The 18,095-nt window shown below is 28.3% G+C and overlaps 1 protein-coding gene across 3 annotated transcripts in view; it reads left to right on the top strand.

Annotated features, from left to right (window-relative positions):
• LOC107441829 (calcineurin-binding protein cabin-1) overlaps positions 1–18,095 on the top strand; it is a 74,007-nt gene that overhangs the window by 44,676 nt on the left and 11,236 nt on the right. For all 3 annotated transcript variants that reach the window (XM_071184738.1, XM_016055212.4, XM_071184741.1), the window contains 10 exons: positions 552–653; positions 1,618–1,757; positions 2,667–2,729; positions 2,841–2,952; positions 4,125–4,286; positions 5,873–6,076; positions 11,022–11,111; positions 11,752–11,906; positions 13,071–14,971; positions 17,530–17,780. In XM_071184738.1, coding sequence (XP_071040839.1) covers positions 552–653; positions 1,618–1,757; positions 2,667–2,729; positions 2,841–2,952; positions 4,125–4,286; positions 5,873–6,076; positions 11,022–11,111; positions 11,752–11,906; positions 13,071–14,971; positions 17,530–17,780 — 3,180 coding nt within the window. The remainder of the gene's footprint in view (positions 1–551; positions 654–1,617; positions 1,758–2,666; positions 2,730–2,840; positions 2,953–4,124; positions 4,287–5,872; positions 6,077–11,021; positions 11,112–11,751; positions 11,907–13,070; positions 14,972–17,529; positions 17,781–18,095) is intronic.

Below are 18,095 nucleotides of genomic sequence, written 5' to 3'. Positions count from 1 at the left end.
CAGTAGTTTTAATTTGCTAAACCAGGTAGTTTTTCAAGTAATAATTGTCTCTTATGTGAACTGAGGAAAAATATAATTTCCAGCTTTATTTTTTCAATTGGTAATTTTTATTTTCACTAAATGTTAAGTATCAATGTAATCATTTATATAATAATAGATTAGTACACAATTGTATGTCAACACATTATTTATTACCTTAAACTGTCTGGAATTTATTATTAAAGGGTTGCGCTTGCGTAAAATTTACTATCGTGGAAATTCAGCTTTTTTGCCTTTTGGCCAATCTCATCCCGGTCTTCATTCTGACAGCAATATCAAAAGCACTATTCTTCATTCTGACAGCATAATAGTGCTTTTGATATTGCTTAAATGTTTATTAAAAGCATTAAAACTAATTGAGCTGAAAATTTAATTAGTTTCAAATTGCAAAATTATAATGCAATTTAATTTTTGTTTTTGTGTTAAAATATAAATAGTATGTGAAAGAAATATTTCTGTCAAAAAAATAATGATCTGATTATATAAATTAAATAAGTATAAATTTTTTTTAGATCTCTTTAACCTGGGAAAGAGCTGCAACTATATTTCAGTATTTCAAACCAAACATTCTCCCAGAATTTGATAGTTACAGAACTAGCACAATTTCAGCTGAAGTATGTATAACTTCATAAATGTTCTATTTACTGTACTTTCTAGCCTTGAAAGTTTTTAAACTTTTCATGGGATTAGATTTTCTTTGGTTAAATAATGGGTCCCCCAACCACCAGTACTGTAGTGAATTTTCCTCTTTTTGTTTAATTTATCTTTTATTTTGCAACAGATTTAGCATATAGCACTATTTCCTTTTGTTATGTTGAATACATAATAAGTCACTGAATAAAGCAAAACAATGTGAATAAAGGCACGAAAATAGATTGTTTCATAATAATTTCTACTTCCAAAATACCTTTCTTTTCTGAATAAAGTAAAACAATGTGGATAAATCTTCTGTTTTTTACCAAAAATTTGAAAGAATTAAAAGATTTTGAGATACTTGGTTAAAGCTAAACCATTCAATTTAAAGTTAAACTTATTCTAAAAAACCTTTATTTCTAGTGTCATTTTTCTTTCTTTCAAAGTTCCTTACTTTGTATTTTGAAATATTGTGTGTATATATAGGATATGTTCTAATTTATATTGGCAAAGTTCAACTCTCAATATAAAGTGATGATGACATTTGAAATAAAATGTTTTTCCTGTTTTAAGGGAAAAAATGTGTTATTTATCACTTACAAATGTCATTAAAAATGTAGTTGCAGATGTTGTCATTTGACGAAAGCAAGTGTTGAGTAAAAATATTTATGTTGAATGAAGACAAAAATGCTACTTTTTCAACCCTATTTTATTATTTAAATATATTTTTGTACATATCTAGATGATAAAAAAAAAACTTGCATAGTGGGTCATGAAAATAAACTGTTGAACCTCAGAAAAAGCAATACATTATAAATGTTCTGTGACTCCTATTGGATCTTCTCGCATCTATTTTGTCTACATTCAATTAAGAATGTCTTATAGTCTAATGCATATATTTTTCTCCAATTTATGTTTTTTTTTTTTTTAATTCGTTATGTTTAGTTGGAGAGTTTGTTGAAAAGGATTACTAGCCTAGTCCCACCCGATGAGGATCCAACTACATGTTTTGATACTTATACTGCTTACATTGAAGGTGCTACAGATCGATGTCCTGACCCACCTTTTGGTAACAAAACTATGAGGTAATACACTAATAGATAATAAGTAGTTATTGCTCGTTAAAAAATTATAATTACTTTTGTTTCACTGCCTGTTTTTTATAATTTTTTAATCTCTATTGAAATTCAGAAATTATGATAGCAGCAAATTATTGAATGGTTCATGAAAGAACCTAAAAAAATGTATAGTGTTAATTAGATTATTTTATTCATGAAGGGACATTCAGCTGTTTAAGCAGAATCATGAGTGCACGGAAAACTCTGTATCAAGTAATATAGTGAAAGAAAACCCATTGTAGTCTTGATCAAATTAAAGGAAGCTAGAACACACGTACGTAATTCCCGCCGTGGGAAAAGGGCAAAATTTTATTGTAATTTGTCTGCTCTTTTCCATTCAATACTACGGTGATGATGGAGAAAAACATAGAGCTGAAAGTCTGAAAAATCCAAGACCAAGGCTCAGGGATTAAACGTGTACATACATACATAATCAGACCCAAAGATCAAACTTACAATTTGCATTTCTGTCTCTTACTCAAAGTAATAAAAGCAGCAACTAATATTACCAATGCTGTATGCCTTTAAAAGATATTGTATAGTGTACATTATGTACTATTAAAAATGTTCGAATAATTTTTGCTGTTAAAGTTCATGATTTTGCAATGGATCTTTTAGAAAATATTTTAAAATTTTGGACTTTTATAGTTTTGCTTTATTTATTCTTTTATTATTTACTGAAATAAATTTGGAAAATTCAATGAGAAATAGTGGCGACTGAATGGAAATAATCTGGCATATTCGAAGTTTTAAAAATTTGTGAAAAAATTTAAATTGTAGATCTGAATTCTATTTCTTGATTAATATTTGTCTTAATTTCTGTTTATTAAATAATTGTAAGAATATTGTTTTAAATAATAAATATATTTTTTCCAGCCCCTTAGTGAAAGATTTATACTATTTACTTGGAGATTATTACTTCAAAAATAAAGAATTTAGGTAGGTATTTAGGTATTATTAAAATATAATATTAAAAAATTAAACAAAAATTCCAAGTTAGTCTAAAAATCCACTATTTTCTTAAATTGATATAATAATTTCAATTTTCAGTAAGGCTATCCGTCTATACTTGATGGATATTTGTATCAATCCTGATAGACAAGACTCATGGGCAGGCATGGCACTCTCTCGTAGCTCTCAGCTTGACCAAAAGCTAAATTCAGTATGTAAAATCCTGTATTTTTTTAATTTTATTTATTATAATTATTTTCACAGTTATTCTACTTGTCAGATATATGGATGGCTCTTTATGACAGCTAATAAAATAAAATTTTAATCCAAGGATTGATAAAGATTGAAATCAGGAACTAGCGATTTCAATTTTATAATGTGGGCTATTCTTATTAAGGGTTCATTCACTAATTGCTGGTGGTCAGTTCAATAATGGTCAGTTTTGCTATCTAAGTATTTCTTATTTTTATTAACTGTTATATTTATGTAGTAATTTAATCTTATTTAGTTAAAACTTTATGATGCTAACATTTCATTTTTCCAAAGTAATATAACCATTTTTCAATTATAAAAATCCTCATTTTTCTGACTACTTAATATATATACGAGTAACGTGATTTATCAATCCTCTTTTTAAAAGTTTAAGAGCCTTATTTTTTAAATAAGCATTGATCTAAACTGAAATTAGAGTATTTTTATGGTCCCTTCCGAAAATTCAAGTTCATAAAAAAAGGCCTCTTCATTATATATAAATTTAAAAAGAAAAAAAGCAATAATTTTACTAAGTTTCAATTTAAAAAATTGTGTGAAATTTTTGAAAATTCTGTGAGCAGCTAAAACAATCATTGTCTGGTAAATGCCCCTTGTAAAGGTTAGATCCACTGTTCGAAGTGAAAGAAGCTTGCCCCCCCCCCTCAACGTCAAATGAAGAGAGTTCCGTTAACATTTTATTGAATGACTGCTCATACTTGTTTTTAAATATGAATGATAATAAACATAAAATATAGTGACTATTAAAATTGAATGTTTTTCATGATTTTCAAAATACTTTTTTCTTTAAAAAAATATGGGTCTCAAAAATTAAAACTTGGATCAATTTTCAGTTATTATGTAATAATATTTGTATTATTATTATACAATATTAAATTCAATACTTTTTGTCCCCTGAAGCAGCATTTAAGTAAAACTGTTATTAGTTAGAACATTTGATAGATATAAAATAGTTTCCTTAATTGTTTTTCAAGTGTTTTTTTTTTTTCTAATTTAGTATTTTAACATATTTTTCCTTTTTTTTTTGTCTAATTTGATGTAGTTTGCTTTCTTTCCAAATCTAGTTTAAGTTACAAGTTACGTTAAAAATTATTTTATCTTTTATTTTCGTAGTATGAGTTGAGAAATGAATCTACAATTTATAGAAAGTCATCTGCTGCACTGAGATGTTTCGAACATGCACTTGAACTTGATCCAACTACAACATCACTGTGGATTGAACATGGTTCATTAGCCTATATTCTTCATTCACATGCTTCAAGGCAACTAAAACAGGTATTTAAATTGAGTTCCATCTTTATAATCAGTGTATGAATTATCCATATTAATCTTATTACCTGTGTTTTTCCTAGACGTTTATACAAAAGGATTTCACCCTGTTTGCTCTTTTTTAGAGATAATGTCATTTTCTCTGCCCGTTTTTAAAAATATTGTTCTCTTTTTGCCCCTCCCTTTCTCTTTCGAAAAAGTACTTCCTGTACTTTTTTTTCAAGAAAAACATTTCTCTAAATACTATTTAAATTTTACCTAGGTGATTACAAATTCTTACCCTACCATGCAGTCAGAAATGAAATAAAACTATATAACGAGACTATGAATGTACATTTTGAGATTGTGACCTGATTTGATTTAAAGACTGCTAATGGCCTTTAGTTTTTAGCATTTTCCCTAATATAACAGCCATGTAGTGATCGATAGAAACACCTTAACATTGTATAAAATGTAACATTTAAACATAAAAATCAAAGTATTTTCACATTTCAGTATTTTTATATTAATATAGATTTTTCTTTTTACATTAATTATTGTTATATGTCTTAATAATTTTTCTTGTTTTATTTTTAGATTATAAAAAATAAAATAAAAGCTAAAAATTCCCATTCATTTATTTTATTATTTTATTTATTTATTTATTTTTAAAATAACAGCCATATGGTTATCAATAAAAACACCTTTACAATAGTTCATAATATTTCATTTTCAAATGTAAAAAATTTAAATTTTAGGCGTAACCCATTTTTTGAAATTTTTGTTAAAAAAAATCATAAATGTTTGTTTTAAAATAAGATTAAAGATTTTTTATATTTATTAATTCTAATTGAATTGAACTTATTCTGAATGTATGGTTATTAATATTTTGTAATAAATGTGAGTTTTTTTGAAGTTTTCATTTTTGTATGTATATGAAACGCTATGTAAGTGCCATCCAAAACTGAAATTACTTTTTTCTTATTTCCGAGCACTTTTCTTTTTTTCTTTATATATATATATATATGTGTGTGTGCATATATATATATATATATATAGGGTGTCCAACACTTGTATCTGCATTAAGGAGGGATAAAAGAAGCACAAATCAAGTTGTAACATGCTGCCTCATAGAAGTTGTCATTAAAGGGCTGTTTCAGATGAGAGTAAGAAGCCTGCGTTAATGTTGGCTATTTTAAGCAGTTCTTGTGAGGGTTTTTTTTTAATTTCATTCTATTGAATAAAAGTCTTTCTTCAGTTTCTTTTAATTCCATCTCTGTCTTTCTTGTTTCCCATCATTTCGTGACAGCATGTTTCATGCTCTAGCGTATTACGTTTTGACCCAGGATTGTATGGTGATTCCATCTCCCCTTAACGTATGTACCCTGAGTCTTGGGACACATTGTATATATATCTGAGGAAATCTCTGTTGTTACAGTATGATCATGACATAAAAATATGTTTAAAATATTTATAAATAAATAATTTTAATACTTAAAATAAAGAATTTTAATAGATAAAATCAGTATTTTTAAGATTTAAAAGGCTTCTGTTTTTATGAAGGTATTTTTTCTCCGAATAACTTGTTTTAATTGCTTCTTTCTTTATTCAAGGATAACGTATGTGATGAATTAGGAGAATTGCTGAGGAAAAAGAAGACAGAAATGCTACAGTGTGCAAAGAAATGTTTTAAAGCTGCCAATTGTGTTGAGGATGGAGGTGAACCTGAAGAGGCATGGCTACATCATTACATGCTTGGTAAAATAGCTGAGAAAGAAGGTCTTGGTCCACCTGTTTATTTAGATCATTATCAAAAAGTAAATTCCAAAATACATTTTTCTCCTCTGATATCGCATAGCATTAATGCCTATGTGTTTATGCTGTAATAGCATTCAAATAATTCAAGAATGAGTCATTTGACAATTTAATTGAAATGTATGAGTATGCATCAAAAATTTTTCTGAAATTTATTCAGAGTGCTATATTATGTCTGCCATGCATGTATATTTTTATAAACCTTGTTAAAAATGACAAGAATTTTAAATATATAGTATGATATAGTCACTTGATTACCTGATATAGTCTATATCAGGGGTTTTCAACTTACAAGAGGCCAGGGGCCACTATTAAAAACACCAGTCAAGTGGTGGGCCGCAACTTTATCAAAATTTTATATATTACTCTTTTATGTTTGAAGGATCATTAAATATCACTGTCAGATTTTTATCAAGTTGTACAAAACAAAAGTATTGAGTTGAAAATTAAAATAAGAAGTAGATTTTTAGGAATATTTCATTGCATATTAAAACATTCTGGCTGCATTAACTATAATGTGCACCTATGTATTAAACAATTAATGTGCAACAGATATCTGATTGTTAAGATATAAAACTTTAAAAAAGGTTGGCATTAAGACTTAGCACACAGAAATGTTTAATGAGAAAATTGAGGTTTGTCTGCTGCACCCACCAGAGAATAGACATTTTAAATTCAAAGTTTACAGGTGTAAATAATTTTGTCCAAAATGAGTGATTTCAAAAAGTCTAATTGGAGAATTTTTTCGAGAAAATTTCTGATACCCACATGCTAAATTATATTCACAAAATACAAAAAAATGAAATAAAAAAGAGCAACATACATGATTATTTTTGTATTTGAATAAATATTCTCTTGGATGCAAAACCTGAGAAATAAATTTTTTTGCACCGTTGGTATGTTAAATTTCACAGAAACGGAGAAATTAGGGGTTTTTTTAAACGAGAAAAGTATTTTAAACTAATATAGAGTTTTTACGAAAATTGTCTGCAAAAAAATGACAACTAATATATGTTAGTACACGGGCCACAAAAAAGGCTTCACGGGCCGCTAGTTGGTAACCACTGGTCTATATCATGCTATCAATCATAAAAAATCACTGGTGAGGAATATAGAGCTGAAAACATTGCTAGAAGAAACAAAGAGGAATGAAAAATTGATTATTTGAAATACTTCCAAATTTCAACCAAACTGATTCTGTTGTTTTTTTCGTCCCGCTTTTCTCACTAGTTCAACTTATTTCAATAGCATGTAAGATTTTTCCTTGCATAAATATTCGCTAGTTAACCCTACTTTTATATTTTTTTAATGAAAAGTCTAGAAAAGATACAATTATTTTTGGTGCTGATTAAGACCACCTTGTATATACAAATATATATATTAGTGTATTGTGGGGTATCCTTGGTGGTATCCAAGTAAGACACATAATAACTAAAGTATAAATTTAATAAAACAACCAGACATAACATAACAATAACATGCTTTCAGCACGTAACAAGGTTAGCGATGAACATCTATTAGAAATGTGTTTATATACTCTTTGGTAAGGTAAGGCAGCGCCACTATTCAGGAACTACAGGCTGTCGTCGTGGACTCCCAGTGATGACAGAAGATGACGTCGGTTGACATCACAACATATACGTATAAAAAAAACTTTATTTATTGGTGGAATTAACAAGTCGGAACTCCCCTAATATAATTGAAACTTCATTAAAAAAAAGTTCCCTTAAAGTATAAAATTAATTTAAATATTTTTTTTGTCATGAATTATAAAAGCCATTTTCACTTTTTATTTGCTGTGAGATAATAATTAAGTTTATTCATATATTAATCTTAATATTAAACAATAACAAGCTGTTTCTACAAATATACTTTAATATGCTGAATCAAAGACACAAACTTGATGGACTTGAATTGAAATAAAAGGAATGGATTTATGAAATATTAAACTCAGTTTTTATAAATCTCAAAATAGAAGCTACTATTAATTTTCAATTTGTCCAACTGCGCACAATCTGGATTTTTTTTCCGTAGCTTAAGTCATAGATGTTTTAAAAACTGTAGTTATATCCACTTAAGAAGTTTTTAGATCCTTGCCACTTCAAACTTCATAAACTAAGTATATAATATTGTTTTTATGCAATTGCCTTTATGAAGTAAATGTACAATTTTTATTAAATATAGTTAAGAGTAAAAACCAACTCTTATAAAAACAATATAATATTAACTATATTAAAATAGTCTTATTTTATGTTCAACATTTATAATCAACATATCTTGCAATTAGTCATGCAAACTTGTAGTATAAAAGTTTGCATTTACATTATTGAAAATGAAAACTCAGTTTTGATACCTGTCCAGGCTAGGACTGGGCGATATTAGAAATTATATATCGTGATGCATCGTCAGTTTTGCATCGCGATATAGCGATGTATCGCAATATAGCATTTTTAAATTGACAAATGTACAAATCTTACTTAAAATATTTATTGAAATGTTTATTTAGAAATTTATAATACGCATAAAACAAAGTGTTAAAAACTTTTTTTAAAGCGTTTTTTGCAAATTATTATTTTCTTGTACTACTATTATGCATAAATAATTACATAATTATAAAGTTCGATCGTAATGTTCAATTTCTAAATGAAACGTTAAAAATTATTTGTATGTTTAAAACAAAGTGCTAAATAAATTTTAGAAAAAAAAAACGCTTTTAAAACACTATTTTTTATTATTATCATTCAGTTATTATAGTTCTATTATAGTTCATTTACGTCACACTAGAGCTACACAATGGGCTATTGGTGACGATCTGGGAAGCATCCCTGAGGATGATCCGAAGACATGCCATCACAATTTTGATCCTCTGCAGGTGGGGTGGCACCCCCGCTTCGGTAGCTCGATGACCTGCACACGAAGTCGAGCACTTTACGATAGAACAGTTTAACGAGGACCAATACCGCTCACCCTCGGTCCCTACGCAGACTGATCCAAGTGGTCAGTCACCCGCACACTGACCGCAGCCAGTGATGCTTGACTTCGGTGATCTGCAGGTAACCGTGTCTTAACGATCAGTCCACTGTGGGACCTTATCATTTCAGATAAATAATTAAATTAAGTTAAAGAATGACCGAATTATGAACAAGAAACAAAGTGAGATTTAATTTCTTAAAAATAAAAAAATTGTGATATTCGATACTATATTTAGCTAATTAACAAATAATATGAAAAGAATATTTTTTTAAAAAAATTATTATACTCTCTAATAAAACGAAGTGCTAAATGTCTTAAAAAAATGAATAAAATACGCAAACCTTTCAAATTTTTTTGTATAAACAAAGTTGATTGACTTATGTCCAAATCCAAATGACAAAAATAAATTTTGTTTTAACTTTATTTCTAAAAATAAAAACAACAAGATTTATAAATTTAAAATCAGTAATAAAAACTCATTAAATTATTAGAAGTTTCATCCGAAAAGTTTTTAATAAATTAAAAGAAAGTAAAAAAATAACCTAACAAATTCAATTCTTTATGGGCGCCTAAAATAGATTGCCGAGAATTTTCACATTTAAAAATAAGAAGTTTTTTTTTAAAAAAAACTTATCTAGTTAATGAAGAAACTCTTCTTTATATATTCTTTTTAATAATAGATTGCCTTCAGAACAAGGTAACATCGGCGATCACAAAGTTAGTCCCACTGAAAATAATCTACCAGAAAAGTCGCGACAAAGAAGAAAAAAGCTGAGAGGTGCGAAAAGGAACATGCGATATAACGATATGTGTTCTCAAAACTCTGATTCTGATTCTACAGCTCACCAATCAAGGCCATTTCAACATAACGAAACGAACATCGTCTTCCACAGCGCGAGTCGACATCGGAACGTAAGAGAAGAGTCTTATATCGCTATATCGTTATCTGATATCCTTGCGTGTCTTATATCGCTATATCGTTTTGAGCTCGTTGTCTTTACTCGACGGCTTAAATCAGATTTCTGATGCATCGCCTTGAATGAAAGTCGCTGTATCTTCTTGCCGATATATGCGTTAAATCGATATGTCTCGATACATCGATTTATAGTCCAGGCTATTTACTTCATTCCCGGGAAAGGGAGCAATTAATTTAATTTAACTAATAAAATTCAGATTGCTTAAGGACATTAAATAACGATCTAGGCTTTTGGCACAGGCTCACGTCAAGTACGATCAATTTGTGAAATAAGTCATTACCAATGTCATCAATTTGTGAAATAAATCACTTGTGAGAAAAGCAGGACTGAGAACATTCGAACCAGTTTTTTGAAAGTTGGAAGTGTTACTAATAACCAATTTTCCTCTCTACCTCGTCTAGCAATGTTTTCAATTCCACCTTCCTCACTAGTGATTTTCACTCAATAGCATGATGTAAGTGGCAGTAGCTTAGGAGTAATTGATCAATGAATGTTTTTATTTTGTAAATTAATAGTAACTATTAAAAATTATTACCATCAGTTATCCATTAAAAAAATAATAGGTCAGTAGATTTAATAAATGGATTAAAACAACATATTTTTAATTTCATCACACTTTTGAAAATATTATTTATATTTCATGTTAGAAACTTGGACCAATGCATTTTATGAATAATCTTTTCTCTATTCATGTAGCTGACTTCATAATTATCCTTTAAATTATCTTAAAACTCAGCAATATCTACCTTCTCTAATACTAAATAAATGCAATTCCATAAGTTTATACAGTATTTAATTGCATGGTGAAGTAACATCTGACACTTTTGCGAATTAAAAAAAATTGATTTCGTTCTACTAGTCTGTAGTTATTAAGATATTTTTTGAAAAGTAACTCAGTTGTTTCCTGTTTAAAAAATAATCTGTAAAAGTATTTATCTTTGATATAATTTTTTAAATTATGAAAAGTTTGTTTTAATTCAAATGTTTCTCATATTAGGCTTTGATGTATCTTCATGAAGATTTTGCTAGGTATCCTCAAAAGATCTTGTATCATAATCCTGCAGAGTTATCCATTGAGGTTCTTGAAGTATGCATAATTTTTTATATTAATTTGTTAAGTTTTTTTCTCTCTTTAAATAATTATGTGCCCTACTAAAGCAAGTAGCTCTTATGATTATTATTTTTTTATTTATTAGAAGTGATAAATTGAAAAAAAAAATTTAGAAGTGTTTATGAGAATGACGAAAATAGGACAGTTTTACAACCGCTAATAGTTGAAAAATTGTCCTAAGAAAACAATGAGAGGCAAAGTTTTATGATGGAAAAAATTTATAGGATGCTTAATTTAAATTAATAAGATCCAATGTGCAAAATTTAATAAAAAAAAATTTAATTTAAAAGCCCATCAGGTTACAGTCTACTCCTACTTTTGTGTTATATTTTGTACCTACAGATTAAAATTGTTTTTCTTATAAATTTTCACCTTTCTATTTAATAATTCACCTTGCAAAATTTCACCTTGCAAAACAGTATTTTATTTATTTATTAAAAAAAATGCTTTCCAAAATAGTTTTATTTAATTTTTTATTTTATGCATTTTTTATCTCTTGCAATTATGGAAAACATTTGCATAATTTCAATTTGTTTGTTTAAAATTTTAAGGCAAATTCATAAGAAATAAAATTTATTTTGATTTATTGAAACTTTTAATTCATTATTTGTTTTAGGTGTACTATAGACTTCATGCAAGCTGCTTAAAATTCCTCTGGAAACATGAGGTTATTGGCACAGATCTAGAGACACTCAAAACCATTAAGAGGTGCCTCATAGCTGTGAAAGAAAGTCCATTTGCTAAATATCAAGAAAAGTGCAAAAAAGAAATGTATGTAAAAACTCAGTGCAATTTTATTATAAAGAATATCAGACAAATATTTAGTTTGATACAAAAAAATATTAATAATTGATGAATCCAAAATAATTGGCGACATAATTTTTATTATTTATTGACCCTACTAGTTAAATGAATCTAATGCATAGAAAGCATATAAAAATTATAACCCTTCCGTACATTCTCATGAAACAGATAAACCACACTAACCAGAATCGAATTTTCAATGTGGTTATTTAAAATAGGAACACCTACTTTCACATATTGTGTGTTAGGTGGTGGTCATAGAGATTCTTAATTTCTGCCAAGCATGAACCAACCCTTGTGTTGCTCTCTATTTGTTTTCTACCTTCAATTTGTGTGGTGAGAATTGTTTCTTTGGTAAGTAATATTACTTCTTGTGAAATTATAGTGTATGCCATTTTAAATTAGAAATTTGTAAAATTATTGAAGGACTAATCAGGGAAAACTAAATTTTTTTCTCAAAACTTAGAAAAACTCTCTTAGAAATTTAGAAAATGGGGGAATAAATTAGGGGTAGGAGTAGCCATTAAGATTCAAGTTAATGCTTTTAACATTAATTTCAACTATTTATTGTAAACACTTGTATTTTATATCTGAGATTCAATTGGTGTCCTTTTGCTTCTTACAAAATCTATTTTCGTCATAATAAACATAATAAAAATCTTGTTTTTTTTTTTTTTAAATGAAAAACTATCATGTTAAGATCGGATATGGAATTTTGGTGAAACTTTCCTCGAAAACTTGGAATTATTTCTTTTACTAAGTAGGATACCTTGATAAAGTTGGACTGATATGTCTCCACCATAACAGAATAACTGAGTACTGTTTTCAAAAACAAAGCTTAGTAGGTTGTTTTCTTTTTTATATTCTGTTTTTTTTCTTCCAATTTTTAGATAATATTTCAATCTTTATTCTGAGCTAAAAGATTATAAATATTATTTTTCATTTTTATATTAATTTTATGAAATATTTTACCTTTTCTTTAACCAAAAGTTTCAAAATATTTCAAATTAATAATTAGCAACTTTTTCTTGTTTTTTTTTGAAAACATGTATTATTCATTTTTTAAGACAATATTGTACTCTTTAATCGCAAGAGTCTAAATATTGAAAGTTATTCCTTATTTAATTTCAGATCATATTCTACCCCTTCCTCTGAATCAGAAGAGTATATCGTTACTGCAGTTACTTCTGAACCTAAAAGTAATGCTGACCATACATATTTTGGAGATGCTAACAAAGTACCCAAGAAAATTTCTGAAAGCTCAGATAGACGTCAAAGCCGCCCTTCAACAGACTCTTCCCCTGAAGCTCATGAGTCAGCATCTATAAAAGAAGTGATGGATTCTTTGGTTGGAGTTGTTTCAGAGCGCTTTGTTGATGAAGAAATTGAGCAAGCCGAAAACAAAAATAGCAGTTCTGGTGAAACGCAAAACTTATTATTGAAATTTAAAAGTATTACTGTTGTTGAATCATTTGCTGAAGAATGTGTTTACACTTCTAATCAACCTCCCGAAACAATGATTACACCAGAAGATGATGCTGAAAAAAAGTTGAAACGAAAAATGGCTGAAGAGCAAGAAAGAATAAATCAAGAAAATGAAGAGCTTGCCAAAATGCAAGCTTTAGCGATGGAGTTGGAAACTGAAGCTGCTGCATCAAAGCTTGTTGAAGAGATGAATCTTCAGAATGAGGAAATGGACCATTATGACTATTCTGATTATGGTATGTATGACCAAAAGCAAGAAGATCATGATTCAGCCTATTATGAGTCGGTGGTTTATGAAGAGGATACTAAGATGCAAGAAAATGATGATGAAAGAGCTGTCCGTTCATCTCTAGAAGAAAATGAGCGTGCTGTGCAGTCATTGTTAGAAGAGAATAATAAAATGGATGAAGAAACAGAAATGGCAGTTCAATCTTTGCAGAGTGAAGATGAGAGAGCAGTTCAGTCATTGCTGAGTGAAGATGAGAGAGCAGTTCAGTCATTGATGGAGGAAAATGAGAAAGCTATCCACTCAATGCTCAATGAGAGCAACAATGCTGTTCAAGAAATTCTTCCTGAAAATGAAATTGGACAATCTGTCATCACTGAAGATGAGAAAGCTGTCATGTCTATCATTGGTAAAAAAGAAGACAATAATTTATTATTTGTAAATGAAACTGAAAAGGAAAGTGAATTGGCATTTGAAGATGATAAGATGGATGTAAATCTTACTATAGATTTTGAAGAAACTCTACCATCTACTGTTGAAGATAAAGATGAGCTTCTAAGTTCAGAAAAAGAGAACATCAATAAAAATAAATCCGATGAAGATAAGGATTTAGAAAACAAAACTTTGATACAAAATCCTCCTACAGAAATTGGTCAACTAAGTGATACTCAAAATGAAGAACCACACCAGTTTTTTTCTAATGATGGAAACAAAGATTCTCTTCATCCAACTCTACATGATAAAATGTCATCACCATCAGATGAAAATAAAGAAGCTATTTCACTTCTTGAAACTGAGAAAGATGTTGAAATTGTATCAGTTTTGGAATTTTTACTAAAAACTGTAGATGACTCTGAAGCTGATGATAAAGCATCATTAAAACCTGAAATAATGGATGTTGAACCTTTAGTTGAATCTACTGGGAAAATAAGCAAAACTTCTGAGACTGAAGTATATAACGATGAGTTACTAGTTAAAGAATCATGTCAAAGTAATGAAAGCACTAACGACATTGTTGAACATGAATTGAAAGACGGTATTTCAAGCAAAGAGGATGATCCATCTTTAAATAATCCTGAGCCCATGGAATCATCTCCTATGAAAATTGAATCTAATTTGATTTCTGACCCGAAAGAAAAATCTGTTACAAGTGAGACTGATGTTAATGCTGCCAAACAAAATTCTAATCACTCAAAAGAAATCGATGCATCGAAAGAGAATGTAAAATTGGAAGCAGAAGTTACTGTAGAAAATCTAAACTTGGACAAACTATCTGAAGATAATATTCCAGAAACAGCTTGTGATAAAGATAAAACAAAAGGTAAAACTTTAATTTTTAATTAATGGTTGGAAAGCAAAATAATTTATCTTTTCAAATCAGATTAATATGAAGGTAGCAGAGGAAAGAACGAATTGCTATACATGTGATTAAGTTTTACGATATGAAATTTTAGAATTTAGATTCAGAAATAAATAAAAACTATCCTTATATAAGGTGTGCAAAATAAGTTCTCAAGAATAAAAAATAAATAAAAAATAAAAAAGTAAATAAAAAATAAATGATTCAACTTAAAGAAAGATGTTGAGTGGAAGTTTTTTTTTCTTTCATGATACCGAAATGAATTTTTTTCTTGAATTTTCATCAACTGAAACCTTTTATGATTTTTCCTAAAAAATGTTTCTTCCACCGAATCCTAGTATTCTTAAGATTTAGGACACTTTTTTACTCAGTAATGAATTTAGAAATCTGTAATTATGTTTATATTCAATCAAGAATCCATTATTAATTTAATGTTTTAGTTATTTTCATGAAATAAAAGTGAAATGCATTGAAGAAAAAATTATTTCTAATATGTTGAATAAATAAGGAAAAGGATTTGTAAAAAATTGCATTAATATTTCCTGTTGTTAATGTTGATTAAAATTTGAAACTAAATAACCAAATTTAATAGTAAAGAAATATGCTTCCTTGATAATTATTCTCATCATTTATCACAGTTCTTTTTTCATTTTTGTCTCAGCAAAAACCATAACTCAGCTTATTATTAATAGCTTATGCATGTTCCAGAAACATTCAGAATTAGGTTAGATGCTACTTTAAACCTGGGGATTTAACACCTTGCCATACTTTTAATTTGTGGATCATACTCAGGAAAAAAATTTTTTTTTTCAACTGCATATGATTGCCTTATGTAACTGAGCGTCAGTTGTATGGGAATGTATGAATCTGGAATGTTACATCTATTTTTTGGTGTATTACTGAATGAATAACAAATAAATGTATTAGTTTTGTACGGCAGCTACAGCCATCATTTGCTTACATATCATCAAAAATTTAGCGACTGTAGCGGCCGTCATTTGCAATAATGTGTTAGCTATCTGACATGAAACCTAATTTTCAGGATAGTATTGATAATAAAAGGAATTTTTTTCAGTCTTCACTTTAAATATTTTCAAAATTTTTAAAGTGAAGAATGAAAAACTGAGTCATCTTTCTTTAGTTAATTCATTCAGTATTGCCAATGAACTTCACTTCTTCTGGGTTCTATAAAAAGTTCAGTTTCAATACCATTGCCAAAAATAGTTTGGGAACCTCTGCTCTAAACTGTACTTGCTGCCATAAAAAGAAAATTATAATAAAATTTAAAGAAAGAAATTCATTAATATTGAACTGGGAACTTTTTTTTTTGATATCGAAATAGTTTTTTATTCCTGTTTTCAATTAAAATTTCTTTTTTTATTCTCCTTAAATTTAATGTACACGGGGAAACATTGCCTCCGGCATTAAAAATTTAAATCATTAGTTTAATTTCATAAATAATTGGTTCTTCTAGCTCTTTTGATACAATGACTTTTTATCAATTTTTTATTAAATTATCTATACAGTAGAACCCCAATTATGTGACATCCCTCCTTACTTTATTTCAGTCCCCTTTCTTTCTAAACAAATACTGCCATTCAAAAGGTGCAAAGAGTGGAGAAAATATTAAATATGCATTTATCTATTTCTCTTTAATTTTTTAAGATAAACTGACGTTAACTGTTTACTTTTCCTTGTAAAATCTTTTGAAACCTATAACGTACTCGCTATCTTCCAATTAAAGTAAGAGAAATAAAAATAACATTATTCTAGAGTATAAACAAATTTTTTTCTGACAAAATAGTACCAATACAATTCTGCAGTCAGCATTTTTTGAAAGGTATATGACTTATGCTTGTATTTATGATTTTGCATAATTTAAATGAATGGAATTTTTCAGCGTCATCCAAATAATAAAAGTAATTTTTTAAAAAAATAATAATAATAGACACACGCAAATGTTGAGTATTAGATGACCTCTCCGAAATTATAAAACCACATAATTTTATTACATTATTTTTTTGTTAAAAAATCCACATAAGTTTTAAAAATTATCAAGCACTATTTGTCTTGATCTATTAAAATGGAGCATTTATTTTTCACTTTTTATGAAAGATATAGTCTGACAGAATAATTCTCTATCCTCGAGAATTTGTTAAGAATAAAACAAAACAGAGAAAATGAAAAACAAAAATTTAACCTGATGAAAAACAAAGTCTCTTCCTAGTTTACAATTTCTAGCTGCACTTGATTCTAGAATTGCAAAATGTGTGCCTTGTAAACATCATGATTATGCAAATTAATTGAAAATAAGAAACTTTATGAATTGAAATGAATATATCATAATATTTAAATGGTTATAAACTTTAATTCATAAAGCGCATGAACTAATGATGTACCGCATTATCTTTGAATTTTTAACAAACACCTGGTTCTTTTGGTGTCGGATGCTTGGGATTCTACTTCAAATAGTAGAAGAAGCTTTTATGTAATACTGTTTTCCTTTTTTCATTATCTAGGGCCAAAAAAAACAGAATCTAGTTCCATTTCAACTGGTTCAGGTAAAAGTAAATCGAAAAAGAAACCTATAATCATGACCTTACCTAAAATCCCACCTTCTCCTGAAGAACTCTTGCAAAGTCAATCTGAAATTGCTAAGTTAATTCCAGCATGTTTAGATTCATTGAGGGAAGTTCTACAGAGGTTCATTCAACATTACAAAGCACTGTACCGAATGGCTCATTATTTTTGTCATTCAAAACGAAATAAGGTAAGTTATTAAAATAAATTTTTTTGTAAAGTGTAATTCATGAGCCTTAATGCCTAAAATTATGTACCCAAATTTTTTTGTGGATAGGAAAATATATCTAACTACTTGAATATATGTGAAGCCTTAAATAAATTGTTGTCCTTTCCCCCTACTATGACAAATTTTACAAACGGTTGGTTCCTATATTTTTAATTTTATACCAGGCTGGTTAGTCTTGAGTTGGATAATTTTAAATCTTCTGTACTTTAAAAAAAATATGCTTTGTATTTTCAAAATTGATCTATCAAAAAAACAAAAAAAAATCCTACATAATTT

This window comes from Parasteatoda tepidariorum, chromosome 1 (genome assembly GCF_043381705.1).
Source record: "Parasteatoda tepidariorum isolate YZ-2023 chromosome 1, CAS_Ptep_4.0, whole genome shotgun sequence".
NCBI classification, from domain to species: Eukaryota; Metazoa; Arthropoda; class Arachnida; order Araneae; family Theridiidae; genus Parasteatoda; species Parasteatoda tepidariorum.
Note: the sequence above shows the minus strand (reverse complement) of the source record. Positions and strands in the feature narration are given on the sequence as shown.